Source organism: Prosopis cineraria, unplaced genomic scaffold (assembly GCF_029017545.1).
Source record: "Prosopis cineraria cultivar Desert tree isolate PC_DT_omini unplaced genomic scaffold, ASM2901754v1 PC2, whole genome shotgun sequence".
In the NCBI taxonomy this organism is placed as follows: Eukaryota; Viridiplantae; Streptophyta; class Magnoliopsida; order Fabales; family Fabaceae; genus Prosopis; species Prosopis cineraria.
Genome location: NW_026555333.1, coordinates 15,424,433 through 15,438,475, shown reverse-complemented (window position 1 = coordinate 15,438,475; position 14,043 = coordinate 15,424,433). Strand labels below are relative to the sequence as shown.

Here is a 14,043-nt window from a genome sequence, read left to right as displayed (position 1 = left end):
TCGGGTACGAGACTATATTCAGTTATTCACGTCATCCAAGAGCAAAAAGAAAACAAAAGGGAAAGGCAAAATGATGTTTCATTTTCATTTTGTTCACAGAATCATTTTGTCTAACATATTTAGATGATCTAACATTAAGGGAAATAAATTTACACTATCGCATGAATTTACCCTCCCCGAATTATGCAGATGTCGCCACTTGCCCCATAAATGAATATATGCTGACAGAGAAACAGTCTGCTCACTTTCTGCACACACAAGGAAAGCTTACCCTGCGTTCTATAATGCATATAACCATCAGATATAGCAAGTTCCTCACACCAGCAGCAATCACCTTCAGGAGATCAAGGTTTCAAGTATATCTCAGCAGGTATCTTCTTAGCTGTCAGATTCTCGGCTGCTTTGTTTTCCCTCTGCCGTAACCTTCCTCTATTTCCCATTGTTTATTCAATTTATAAATAGCTCTGGATGCTGCAGCAGCGATTGCGGGGCTGCTATCTTTTGCCAGCCGCTGGAAAGAAAGCCAGTCATAAATTACACCATATCGGGAGCAACTTCCTAACACTACAACTCCTGCAAAAATAAGTCTCTACATCATTTTACCTGTAATGCTCCCATGCCCGCATTTCCTAAAGCCCATGTGGATGGGGCTTTCGCCAATGCATTTGCTAATGCTTGTCTAGAAACACATGCATCCACAAGGGCACCCGACAATTGCACATACACAGAGTGAGCATTAAAAGGTAGGAAAACACATCAAAGCATGTCAAGTTGGTAAGTTGCAATCATGTTATAACCATATTTTTCTCCACTGTTGGTCTATGGAAGCTTTATATCATTAACTGTTTAAATATTGCACAACTTAGTAACTGGGGAGTTTTGCCAGTAGAAATAGCAGGTGTAATAACTGGAACAAAAGGATGAAAATATGTTTAAAAAAAGAGTGCATGTTACAAATGTGGTGCCAGCTACGCTTATGCTCATCATGGCATGGCATGCAGCAATATCACTACTAAAATTATTCTTCTAGTTACACTCTTGCCAGAGGCTTTTACAGCAAAATTGGATTGGTTTAAACAGAAAACATGATTCTTCACTTCTAACTTGACACATTAAGTAGATGATGCAAACATAATTCCTCAAACACTACTATTAGAGTAGCTTACCGTGTACTGACATCAGGAGATCTTGCACACTCTGCCAACAAGGATGCACTTTGCTTCCCATCCAATGCATCAAGGTCTATAAGGGCAGTAATCAGCAACTCAAGCTGTTTGTTGTAGAAAAGAGTAGGAAAATAAATTACATCAATACACAGACAATAACCAAGACAAAATGAAAAATTTATGGAATCAAACCTCTTCAGGATCAGTGTAATCAATTCCATCAGCTTCAGAAAGTGCTGATGTCATACTCCAGTAAGCTTCCTGTCCACTTCAAAATTTTATGTTACAGTTTTCCATAGTACATGATTCAAACTGGTTGATATAGGTCACAGAAAAAATAAAATAAATAAGGAAAAAAACCTGTATAACTGCAATTTTGTCAGTAGACACATCCATGGGAAAGAAATCAATGATTTCCGTGTTCTTCTGATATTTTATACAACCTCCCACATTATTTGCTGGTAGAGAACTTTTGTTTCTTTGTAGAGGACAGTATACCAACATGATCAGAGAATATATAAAAAGATGCATAAGCAATCATGTAAACTCACTTTACTTACAATTCATACATCCGGTTAACCATCTTGTCATGGATGTTTTTTGCAAACTGCATGTTCACATAATAAGTAAAGTTTCTTCCTTTGGAGCTTTAAAACAAAAATATATATACACGAGAATCTAATTTAAGATATGCGATGAATCCTTAATCTAAGAAGTACAATGCTTCATAAAGTTAAAAATATAAAGAAGACAGAAAGGCTTTATTTAATTGTAAATGCTTTTGCAGAAAACATTAGCTCACCTCCAAGGCCATCAGGGCATCTTCTATTGCACGTTGTTTAGCTCGGAAGTCAGCAAGATGCAAATCAGCCTGAAAGTTAGAGGTTTGTGTCAGAGGAGTCATATACTCTCTGGTTGTTGCCTTGCAAAACAAATAACAAGGTATGCCTTACATTCTTTAGGCAGAAAGGTCACAGACTCCAAGCCTATTACCCAAATTTAGATCTATATGAAATTATGGGGCAGGATTACTTACTATAAGAAACTGTGATAGCAAAAAATATTATTTGCTAATTAAGGCTGATGAAAGCAAAAATGCCACATTCAAATCCACTGTGATATGTGCTATGTGAAATGACGAGAGGGATGCTACAATTAGAAGAAACATTACACTACCGAAACAGGAGAGCAAGAATGTAGGTCAATTTATAGAACACTTTTGTTTGATCTTTCTTATTTCAAGAGACTACAAGATATCTGATAACTGAGAATACACATATACTGATGGGGAGATTGGCAACAATATAAAATATAAATATTGCGTTAAACAAATAATTTCAACGTCTCCTTTCTCAAATGATGGGGGGAAAGTCCATTTTGTGACAAAAACAGGCATACAAATACGCAGGTATGTCTGAGAATAACAGGTGTACCTTTAAGGCTCCATCACTCCAATGCTCATCAGCAGCACTTTTCAACCTGGCCTGAGCTTTGTCCTTCAAGATCTGCAGAGAATGTGTAAAAAGGAAAAAAGGAAAACAGCATGAACCCTACCACTATGGCATGCCTTTTTCTCTCCAACTGAAAATGTTGAAGATTCTAAGTGATACAGACAGTAGCAAGGTGATGAAGGAGCTTAGCCTTTTCCTTGACTTTATGGTCAATTATCTCAGTATCCTCTCTAGCCCGAGCTACACAGCCACACCCAAAAAAAAAGAAAAGAAAAAATAAAAAAGAGCTTCTTAAGTAGACAATAAACACATCAGGGGAAACAGAAGGGCATTACATTACCTGCAAAGAAAATAATTCACTACTATAATTAGACCTAAAAGGATTCCCCATAGTGGTGGAGTGAAGTGGGGGAAGAGGCTGTATGATGAATAATAGATTTTATATATTCTATCCTACCTTTTCCATGCATTTTGATGATGGTTTTGGGTTAATTTGGGTTTATTAAATATTATTTGAATTATTAACCAATTTTGAGAAATAATATATTTTTGGATTAATTATATGAATTTTAGACTTAAATTGTTAACATTTTTTTCCTATTTTTAAATATGGTTTAATTTTGTCAATCTTTAATTTGAATCATTATACATTATTTGAGTTTTTGGCCATTTTGTGAAAAATTATGATTTCTGAAAAAAATTAATTTTGAAATATTTATTGAGACATGAAATTTATTTTGAACATAGCATACGCTAATGGGTGCATTTGATCTTTTAGGACATAGAGATAAAATTAATGGAACTCAACGGTGAAGATTGAATCATGACAATTAAAATAGCATCCAAGGACTATGAATAAATGAAACGAGGAAAGAATTGTCAAGATTCATTAATGGGCATTTCTAAAAAAGAAAAATTAGAGAACTTTTACACTTTTCTTTTTTTTTATTAGCTCTTTTTGAATTCAATGGCTAAGATTTTTTCAAAACTCTCTACCTACTCTTTTAGCCATTGGATCATTTCCCCCAACATCCCTCTCTTTCTCTTTTACTCTCGGCCACCACCTTTTATCAGGAGCTCTCTCTCTCTTGGTTTTTATTTTCTTTCTGCGTCCAGCATCATCATCTCTAGCATCCTCCATCATTTCTTCCGCCAACCTGCAGTCCTTGCTCCTTTCTCCAACTTAATCCTACAATCCCCTTTTTCTATTTAACCCTCTCACATCTTCTCTTCCTTTCTTTTGCATTCACAGACCACCTCATTGTCAATGTTCAATCTTCTTTTCTCCATTCATTCACAGCCACCTTCATCCTTCCATTATTTTCATCCATGCCACCTCATCCTTCCAAACCCCACTCCCAAATCATTATCCATTTATGATACTTCATCTCCATTAGTCATCCTCTCATGGCCATAGATTATATGGTGAAAGGAGGAAGAAGAAAAATCATGGGAGCTTAAGCTAGCTTGAGAGACAACTTAAGATGAGCATGGAGAAAGTTAGAACCTAAGATTTGCATTTGAAGACCATTGGGGAGTGATTTTTCATTGATCTTTTTAATTCAAGAGCTTAAGATTATTTAGTTTTAAATGATTTTAAGTTGTAATGCTTGAGTACAATCTAGTTTTTAAGTTGTAAATATTTTGAATCTTAGATTGGATTGATTTTGTGTTTAATGAATTTCTGAAATTTATTTTTATGTACCCTTACTTTGCCAATTAAATTAATGATTGATTTCTCATTGTTGATTTAATTATCATTGTGATGTTTGTTACAAATTTGGGTTGTTCCTTTTACCTCTTGATTGTTCAATTGAGTTAGTAATTCGTTCAATTATTCAGTTAGATAATTTAAACATATTTACTAGATTTATTTTTGAACTAGTCATCATTGATTTTAATAGATTTAATTTGCCTAATTCATAGTTATGACATTTGGTTCGTTATGCATTCTTTAGTGAGTTAAGTGTTAGACTTTGTGCTTATAGTTCCCTTTGCTTTAATTAGATAATTAAATTTATTAATTCCACTATTCTATCATTTGCCTTTAATTTAACTAATTGAATTAGGTTAGGAAAGTTAACTTCATGTGAAGTCCTAAGTTGTCCCTTTTATCGAAATTGAATTAATTTTTTCTTAAGTTTTGGTTAATTAATTCTTTTTGTCATTTAGTTAATTTTTTTAATTTACATTTCATTTTTCTTGAATCAAAAACTCCCAATCATAATTTAGGACTCATGCATTGCATAATAGCATTTAGGTGACATAAGCATCCACATCCATTTAAGTAGTTTTGCTACATAAATTGCATTTCTCATTTGCATTTTAGTGTAGAAATCTAGCATTTAGTTTTAGATCTTTTTACATTAATATTTAAATAACTAGAAAACTTAAGATAACCCCTAAATTACTCCTTAGAAAGAATGACCTGGGGTTGGCCTATACCATATTAAGCCAATCTTAGTTTAATTGAGTGCCAACACAACTAAGGCAATCCATCATTGTGCTCCCAAGTGTTAACTACCTGCCCTCCAGAAAATGAAAAAGGTAACATGTCGGCATTACAAAAAATGCTTTCCAGTAGTGGAATTATCTAGTTTTATTTTAATTATGATATTCCCCCAATGACCCAAAAATAAATAAGCATACAACAAAATCATCTCATTGGGACTCTGTCAATGACATGCAAGGATCCATGGCAAGGTATGGGAACTTGAGTCCCACATTAGAAGTTTGGGATTCTGATAAGGGACTTGCAAAGAACTTAGGCTGCCCAATATTATAATCTAGCCTTTGAAACATGGCTCTCTTAGAGGTTTTTATCATTTTGGTATCATTGTGGTGAGTTTGGCAATTGTTTGGAGGCAATCTTTTGGGATATCTCTCTACAAAATATTTCTATTTAGACACACATTTCATTATATGCCCGTGCGTGCGTGTATGAACCCACATGAAGAAATCAAATCTTGGATGTCTATTTCAACTATAACTACACCAGACAAAAGGGCTATTCCTGTGAGATGAAATGCATGATTGGAAGCTTAAATAGAATAGCAAATATTAGAACAAGGTAAATGAACTACAACCGTCAAGTTTGAGAAATTCTGTCCCTAGAAAAGCAACATATTGGCGTGCATGGGCCTCCAAAGTCGTCATGCCACTGAGGAAACAAACGATTTCAGTTATATCCAGGTATCTAAATATGGAATCTCTTACTGTCATTTTAAAAATAAGATGCATTTAATGACTTTAAAATTTTAAATAAGAACATATCAAAATAATATGAAATGGGTAGACAACAAGGAAAGAACCAATATATAGATCAGCCAAGACACATTCCGTTGTGTAATTCCTAAGCCACAACATGGTTTACCAAGTACTCCCTCCATTCAAAAAAATAAAGCATTTTTCTTAGATAAAATGTCAAAAAATATAAGACATTTTGGATCTTTCAAGTTACAATTAACAAAATTTTTCCAAAACCCTTATTTAAGAGGTATAATTAATAAGATTTTCTAAATGAGATACCTTATTAAATAAGGGTAGATATGGAAAGAGTGTGTAATTTTAAAAACAATTAACTAACTTATTAGGGGTGTAATTTGGTTTAAAATGTCTTATAATATTGAACGGAGGGAGTAATTCCTCTTATTGTAGTTACAAAAGGATACTTTAATTAAAGGCTTCATTTCCAGTTCACACTTTAAGGTATTTCAATTAGAACTGGACTTTTATCGTATAGGTGGCAACAAAATCAATTGAAGTCAAGTAGGATAGTGGATCCAGGTCAAAAAAATGTAGGATGGGGGAAGCAAATTCCAAGTAAAACCACAGACCCACAAAGTTACTGGGAAAATACCATGAGAGCAAGGAAATGTCACTACGAGCTGTTTCATTCAAAAACTTTGCATCTTCATGAGCATACGTACAAGCTCCAGCCAAGCCCTGACCCGAATGAATGAGGTCGCTTTTGTTAGCTTTAGTGTGTGAACTGCATGCATGGACAGGACCTTTGATATGTCAGTTTGAATCCTATAGTTACATGAGAATTCAATCTATTAAACACCGTCATACGAAAGATGAGATCTGGGCTGGTTTGACAAGCAACAAACGTTAAGACAGAAGGCCATTAAGATGAAAAATGCCTAGGATACAAAATTGATTTGGCAGATGAATTGCATCTATTCTTCTTACCCAATAATGCCTGCAACATCATCGTAAGTTGTATCACATTCTTTCTCTTCAGTATTATTTGCTCTCGAAGATTTGCACAAGAAAAAAACTTTCTTCGAGATAAATCTAAATGGTTTTCCATATAAGCACTGAAGCCCCACACTCAATAGGGCTGATCTTTTTGCTAGAAGACCGTGTCTCATTCCACTTCTTGAAAGTTGTATTCTGTTTATCGTTGACAAGGAAAAATTCTGCTTCTCGTGATATCTACAGAGAGATGTCTGATGAGTCAGAACAGAATCCCTTGGAATCCTGTTTGCAGCAAGTGCCATCTGAAATCAAGATAAGAACGAGATAGGCTTAGCCTTCAATGCACTTTAACTATCTCAAGTCCTAAATCCTGTACAGGCTAAACAGCTAAAATGAGAAGAATAGCATACAATATACACGGCAGTAATGGTCGATTTCACTACCTCTGAGTACTATTTTAGTTAATTCGATTCATCAAGAGGCCATTTTGAGGAAACGGGACACAAATTCAGACTGTATAATGAGAAAGCAATTTGAGGAATACCCGAGAAAAACAAGAAAGAAAGCTATATTTCCTTCAACAGCGAGCTTTACAGCTCTAAATACACTATTCATTTAGTATAACACACAGTTGGATTGGACAGAAGACAACATTCTTGAGGTCGTTTACCATTTCTTAGATTAATTTACATAGAACTCACAAGACTAGCATATATATGCTCAAGCCTTAAAAAATAACACACTACGGTCTGACAACTTAACATATAAACTTACTCTACGCGTAACATTCCCAAAATTTAGTATCACTATCACACCAAGAATATATTAGATTAATCACAAAAATTCTAATTAAAGAACAGGGACTGTAAGTCAGCATTGAAACTTACGTAATACTAACTTATCACACCTATTCAACAACGAAAGCTCAAGAAATAATTTATCAAACCTTAAAAGGCAGTTGAATGAAATCCAATTTCCTGGAAAGGGAAAGACCAGGAAAGGTGTGAGAGGCAAGCGAGTGAGGATGGCTAGCTGAACGGCCAACAATGAACAAAGAGAGAGGACCTTGACACTGAGTTGGAGTCTTGGAGGAGGAGAAGGAGGAAGACAGTACCGTGATGTGAGGGTTTCGAGTGTGAATGAGTACTGTGTGAGGAGGAACGGCCGGTGGGCCTCCGAGCGGAGAGAAACGACGAGACCGGTTTCGAATGGACCTCCACGTCACTATTCCTTCAGATATGATTGCCTGCCTGGCTTTTTTGCTAAATTACACGTGTGATCGATTCCTGAATTAATTCTCACGCGTTTCGGACAATATTGCATACAGATATATAAATTAATAACTAAGTAAAATAATAAAATATATATTTTAAGACATGCTAAATGCTCCCACCAGTCCAAAATGTTAAATATTTTATATCAATTAATGTTGGTCTAAAATACAAGATGCTTTACAAATGTCGATAGTATTAAGTTCTTTCTTACCAATATCCTTATTAAGTTCTTTCTTACCAATATCCTTATTATTTACTGCATCTGTTTTTTAATAGAAGATAATTTCAACCTTCACAATTTAAAAAAATTAGTTACTACTAATAATTATATTTGAAATTAAAATTTTTGAATTAAATTACCCTTATTATTATTTTTATTTTTTTCTAATTTAATAATGCTATTTAATTCATTTATGAGAGACAATTTAAAAAAATATAATTAATGTTTCTTGAAAATTGCAATTTTGCTTATAATAAAAAATAACAAATTTTTTGCCCAAAAAAAATTTTAAAAATAAAATAATATAGGATAGTTTCTGTTATATTTAAAAATGGAGTATATTATAGAGAGAGATTGTATAATAAAAAATTAAAAGCAATTAAAATAAATTGATTTCAGTTATAAGGCAATCTTAAAAAATAGTCCTGTTTTTTTTTAACCATTTTAATGATGCAACCCAACTTACTTTTATATATCATCATCAATATATATCTACAAATCTTGTAGAATGAAGGTAATTGGACATAAATCTCTTCTCTTTTATTAGTCAACATATATTGGTATAATGTTAATTATCTTATCCCATTGGTCCATTAATTTTTGCATAATCAATTTAATTTTAGTCTAATATTAATGTTATCATTTCATTAACTGATGTGATCAAATATTTTTTCTAATTAGTTGACAGAATTTTTTTTTTATTTCTATTTATTTTAATTGATTTTTATCTTTTCACGGGATGGAAGCATTAAATTCTATTTTAAATTTTCCTTGAATCATCTATCTGGGAGCATTAACTATATTGTTTTTCATACTCTCAAGTCCCGTTAGAGAGTTTATGTTCCCAATACAGGAATATTTTCTCAGTCTCATATGTCCTAATCAATGATTGATCAGCCATTCCCCTAAATAAGTTTGTTGCCGACGATGGAGAGCTCGGTGGCCGAGGTGGAGGAGTTTCATGCCTCTTTTAGGGAGAGTTGTAGAGTTCATCCAATACTTCGTAAAGAATTCGAATCTCACAGCTTCAATCTGATTGGTTAAAAAATTTGACTCTCATTGGTTAATAAATTTTAAGCTAATGTTAACATGAAAATTTCTCTTGATTCATTAATGAGATTTAATTCATTTTCTTATTTTTCATGTATTTTCAGTCTACTTTTACGGAAGCATTAATTTAAGAGCAGTCTCATTTTTAAATTTTCCTTATCATTAGAATTAACTCTATTCAACTATCTTTCTTCATTCATTGTACTTTTTCATACCTTTTTAATTTTCCTGATTAATGAGATTTAATTTATTTTTTTTTCATATATGTTCCTAATTCATTGTACTCAATATCAATTAGCTCTCATCAACTATTATCCATAAATATTATCTGTAAAAAGGGAAAAAAGAAATAAAAAGAAGTTTAAATTTGATTTGGATCATCAATCTTTATCTCATGATTTTGGCCCTTCAAATTGTGTATGTTTCATCATACATTCAACGTTGATAAGATAACGTGACAACTCTTTATCTTTTCACATCAAAGAAGCGAGGTGGAAACAATTCGGTAGACAATACATATTTCATTCTTTGACCATACATACATATATATAAGAAAAAACATATCTATTTACTTCTTGGGGAGGAAGATAAGAGTGTGTTTTATTATGCATTTAGGCACAAATTCTTTTCTTCCTTCTGACCTTTTAATATTTATATTTATAATATCTATAAAGATTAAAAAATTTTAATAATTTAAAATATTAGCAATAAATTTTAAATTTAGCCAAAGATAAGATGTGTACGAATAAAATATTCAAGAAGAAAAATAATTGAATAGAGAAACTTTCAAAAATTTAGCCATCTTAGATGTATTGATATCAATTATATCGATAATATTTGTTTTAAATTCCTTAATCTCAACCCGTGCAATGCAAGAGAAACTATCTAGTTTTTCTTAATCCTTGTGAAAGTAGTTAAATTAAACGCGTCCTATGTTTTAGAGTATGAGGGAGTATTTTAAATTAGCCATATATTACCTATAGTTTTTATTATAAGATACTTTCAATCATTTTATGCATCTTAAAAAAAAGTTAAATGAGATATACTTTCATTTTTAGCCCTTACTTTAAATAATTATATAACTATATTAAATATCTTCATATTAATCAAGAAAGGGTAAAATTAAAAAAATAATTTAAATATTATAAGATATTCTACATTTTAGACAAAAATTATTTTTAGAAGTTATCACACAAATAGTGTAACTTCCTAATTTTCTAATCTTACAATTAGCTATTAAATAGGGGAAAATTAGTAATTAGTTAATGATTAGAGGTTTTGATTATTGTTTGATAATTTAACTCATTTGAATGTTAAATGAACAGATACGAGAGGAAGAACTGCGTCTTGGAATAAGGCATGTATACATAGTGAGAATTGTTTTTTGTGCCATGCGTCATGGCTGATGCTACCCATACTGTGGCGCATTACACATAAAATAATTTAATAAGTCATGAATTGACATGAGAGTTTAGAAGGGAAGGGAAGAGAACCACGAAAGAGAGAGAGGAGAGGAAGGCTTTGGCTATTAAGGCAAGCATTCCCAGAGCATTGGAAGGCACTTCCAACTAGTAACTTATCGGGTAAGCTTCATACGACCCTTATCTCCAATTCTACTATAATTTTTTTTGTGTGAGTTATAGAGAAATTAAATCGAGAGAATTTAAGGGGTTAGTTTTTTACCCTATAGTAATAAAAAAGTTATTGAGAGTTAAATTAGAGCTTTATAACTGATTTGAAGTTAAACGATAAAGCTTTAAACCTATAAGCTTGATTTAGCCCTAAACTAAGAAAAAATTGAGGTGAAAATCATGTTTAAGTGAAATGGGATTGTTTGAAGTGGTGTAAAGTAATAATTGAGTGGTAATGAGCTTAGATTGTCTGAGTGGAGAGAAATGGATGGCTAGTTATAACTTTAACTAACAATTAAATATTTATGGTTAGTTGAATTAATTGACTAATAGTGTCAATTATGTGTAGATTGGCATAATTAGCGAGTAAGTTACGAGAAGAAGCCTATTGAAAGCTATAGTGATAATTGAAAGTCTACAGGTAATCTTTCTAGTGACAGAAAGTTTGAGGTAACCAACTAATTTTTTCTGTTTAAACATTTATTGTAATTGTGTGTAAGTATGCTATCTAATATATGAAACTGTTTTAAAACTGAGCATATTTTGTGTTATTACATGGTTATTACATGAAAATAAACTTTGACCTAAACAAATAAGTAGAATCGTGAGATAGTGTTATATATATGTATATATGTGTATGGTGGTGATTGGAAACCTATGATTAGTTTGAAAAGCATGATTATAAGGGTGGGAGTTCACTTATGTGGAGTGTAGTGAAAGACCATATGGCATCATTCTCCTTAATGCCCAACGAGGTGCAGTATTAGAGAATTGTATCTCCTTAGTGCCCATTGAGGTGCAGTACTGGAGATTCAAACTCCTTAGTATCGATGTGATGCAATGTTGGAGTCAATGGCACCTCGTGTGTATTGGGAAAAACTATAGTTCAGAAGTGAAATAGAATATCTTTGGCCAGGTGATTCTACCACTGAAGGTGAGCTCAGAATCAATAAGAGTATACATTAATATAAGGCGAGCCTATAGTTTTAAGTTGATAGTGATCATGCTATATGTTAGAAAAGTGATAATTATGGTGAATATAGTTTAAAAGTGGTGAAATGTTATATATTGATAGGATTTGAAGTGAAACGCATATTATATGCTATATTTAATTGTATATTATGTTATACTTATGGTTGCATATGATAGTCAATAATAAAGAGTTATTTTGTTACTAAGATTATTGTCTTACCTCATGGTTACACTTTTACAAGACAGAGTAGTAATCAAGGCAAAGAGAAAGAGTCGAGACCAACATAGTAGTGCCATGGCTGTGTAATCTTTGAGTTTTGTGTAATGAACATTACTTTTGTATATGTTATGTATATAAGTTGTTATAAGGATTACATGCATGTCTAAGTTGTGATTTATAAGAAATTTGTATTGATTTTTGTCAATCTTAGCCTATATGCAAAAATGTGTGGTGAAATGATTAATTGGGGCTAAAATTTAGTTTTAAATAAGTTATAAATGTGTTAGTGGAGAAAATGAAGTGAGTTTATGGTGATAATATGGTGAAAATGGTTAAAGGAGTATTTTTGTGTGATGTTGTGAAATGTGAAAATGAACGGTTGGATGGTCAACTTGTGATATATGTGTGTATCTGCTATATAACTTGGCCAATCAAATGCATTAGGTCCTGTTAGACTTGATTCAAGGCTTATAATAGTTTAATGAGATAATAGAATCAATTTGAATGCTTGGGTGTGTAAAATTTTTTTTAAAAAAATAGCATTTTACACCCAAGTATTCAAATTTTGAGCAGATTGTTGGATCGTATCCAACCTTATTTCATTAGTTAGCTTATGTGATAAGTTTTGTGTGGGCTTTTGAATCACTCCAATTAGAAAATGTATGTGGAAATGGCACACGTCAAAAATTTGTCATTTGTGTTGTTAAATAACAGTAGCAGAAATGGGTCGTGTATCGCACATCACGTCGCGGTGCATGATACAAAAAAAGTCAAGGTATGTAGCTCTATGCCATATGTCATAGCGCATGTGTTGTATGCCACAGCGCACAGCCCTTAATCTAACCTTAACCCTCTATTTAAAAGCATGCAATGATTGATATGAATGCGTATGCTTTGTTTCCATTGCATATGGCTGTGATATGTTAATATTTTAATGATTTTACAAAATAAGTCTTGTATTCAAGCTTTTTAAATAAAATAATTGATTATAGTTTGGTATGTGTGTGGTGAATATATTAATCCTTTTTTATATTTAGTGAATATAGGAGAGGATTACAAATAGGACCCACGAGAGTATTTCAATATTTATAAGCTTAACATTTAACACAAAACCAAATGCCTGTACCATTTTGTAGCCAATAAGGAGAATCATTGTCTGAGATTATAATAACACTATTTCCAACCAAAGTAGTCATATTAACATCCTATAAAAATTTTCTAGTTATAAATTAATAAAATTTATCCAGTAATAAATGGTTAGCGTGGGTGATTATAAAACACTACAATTGAAGAATTATAAATAATTAATGAATAGGGGTATACAATTAATGTAAAGTAGAATTTCAATTTCCAGGTAATAAAATAAAAATTCTTTGGTCAAAAAGGTAATTAAATAAAAATTCGGCAACAGGATACTTTTCACTGTTCGGGGTGGTTGAGGAAAAAGACAAAGGGTTGGTGGCATAGATGAGGGGGCTGATGGCAAACGGACGAGGAGTGGGGACCATGGACTGGGATTAATCTTCAATCACGGCTCATGGGGGAAGGTTTTTTATTTTTATTTTTAACTTTTATTTTTTCGAGTGCCTCCGCCGGTTAATTTTCTTAAAATGATGCTATCATTCAGGTTAGAATAAATTTTGTGAATTATAATTATTTTAAATTTCAGAATTACTATTAAGTTGTGTATAATTTATAATGAAATTTTTTAAAATAGAAAAATTATAATAAGTTTTCACAAAATTTATTATTGTAAATAACCCTCAACTTTTTAAAACTCTAATAAGAAGATTTTAACAAATCGCATAAAATTTATTTACAATTTTAATTTTGAAAATAATAAAAGTCATATTTTT

The 14,043-nt window shown here is 32.1% G+C and overlaps 1 protein-coding gene across 1 annotated transcript; it reads right to left on the bottom strand.

The window, feature by feature from the left end:
- Positions 1-59: 59 nt before the first annotated feature.
- LOC129302562 (senescence-associated protein AAF, chlorolplastic-like) lies at positions 60-12,192 on the bottom strand. Its single transcript, XM_054941496.1, has 14 exons — positions 12,188-12,192; positions 7,767-8,070; positions 6,812-7,122; positions 6,477-6,608; positions 5,704-5,777; positions 2,781-2,857; positions 2,600-2,671; positions 1,969-2,037; positions 1,727-1,773; positions 1,527-1,644; positions 1,359-1,427; positions 1,167-1,270; positions 604-679; positions 60-511 (listed from the first exon to the last, which is right to left on the bottom strand). Exons 1-14 carry the CDS (start codon positions 12,190-12,192, stop codon positions 386-388), a joined length of 1,584 nt encoding a protein of 527 aa, XP_054797471.1. The 3' UTR covers positions 60-385.
- Positions 12,193-14,043: the final 1,851 nt, after the last annotated feature.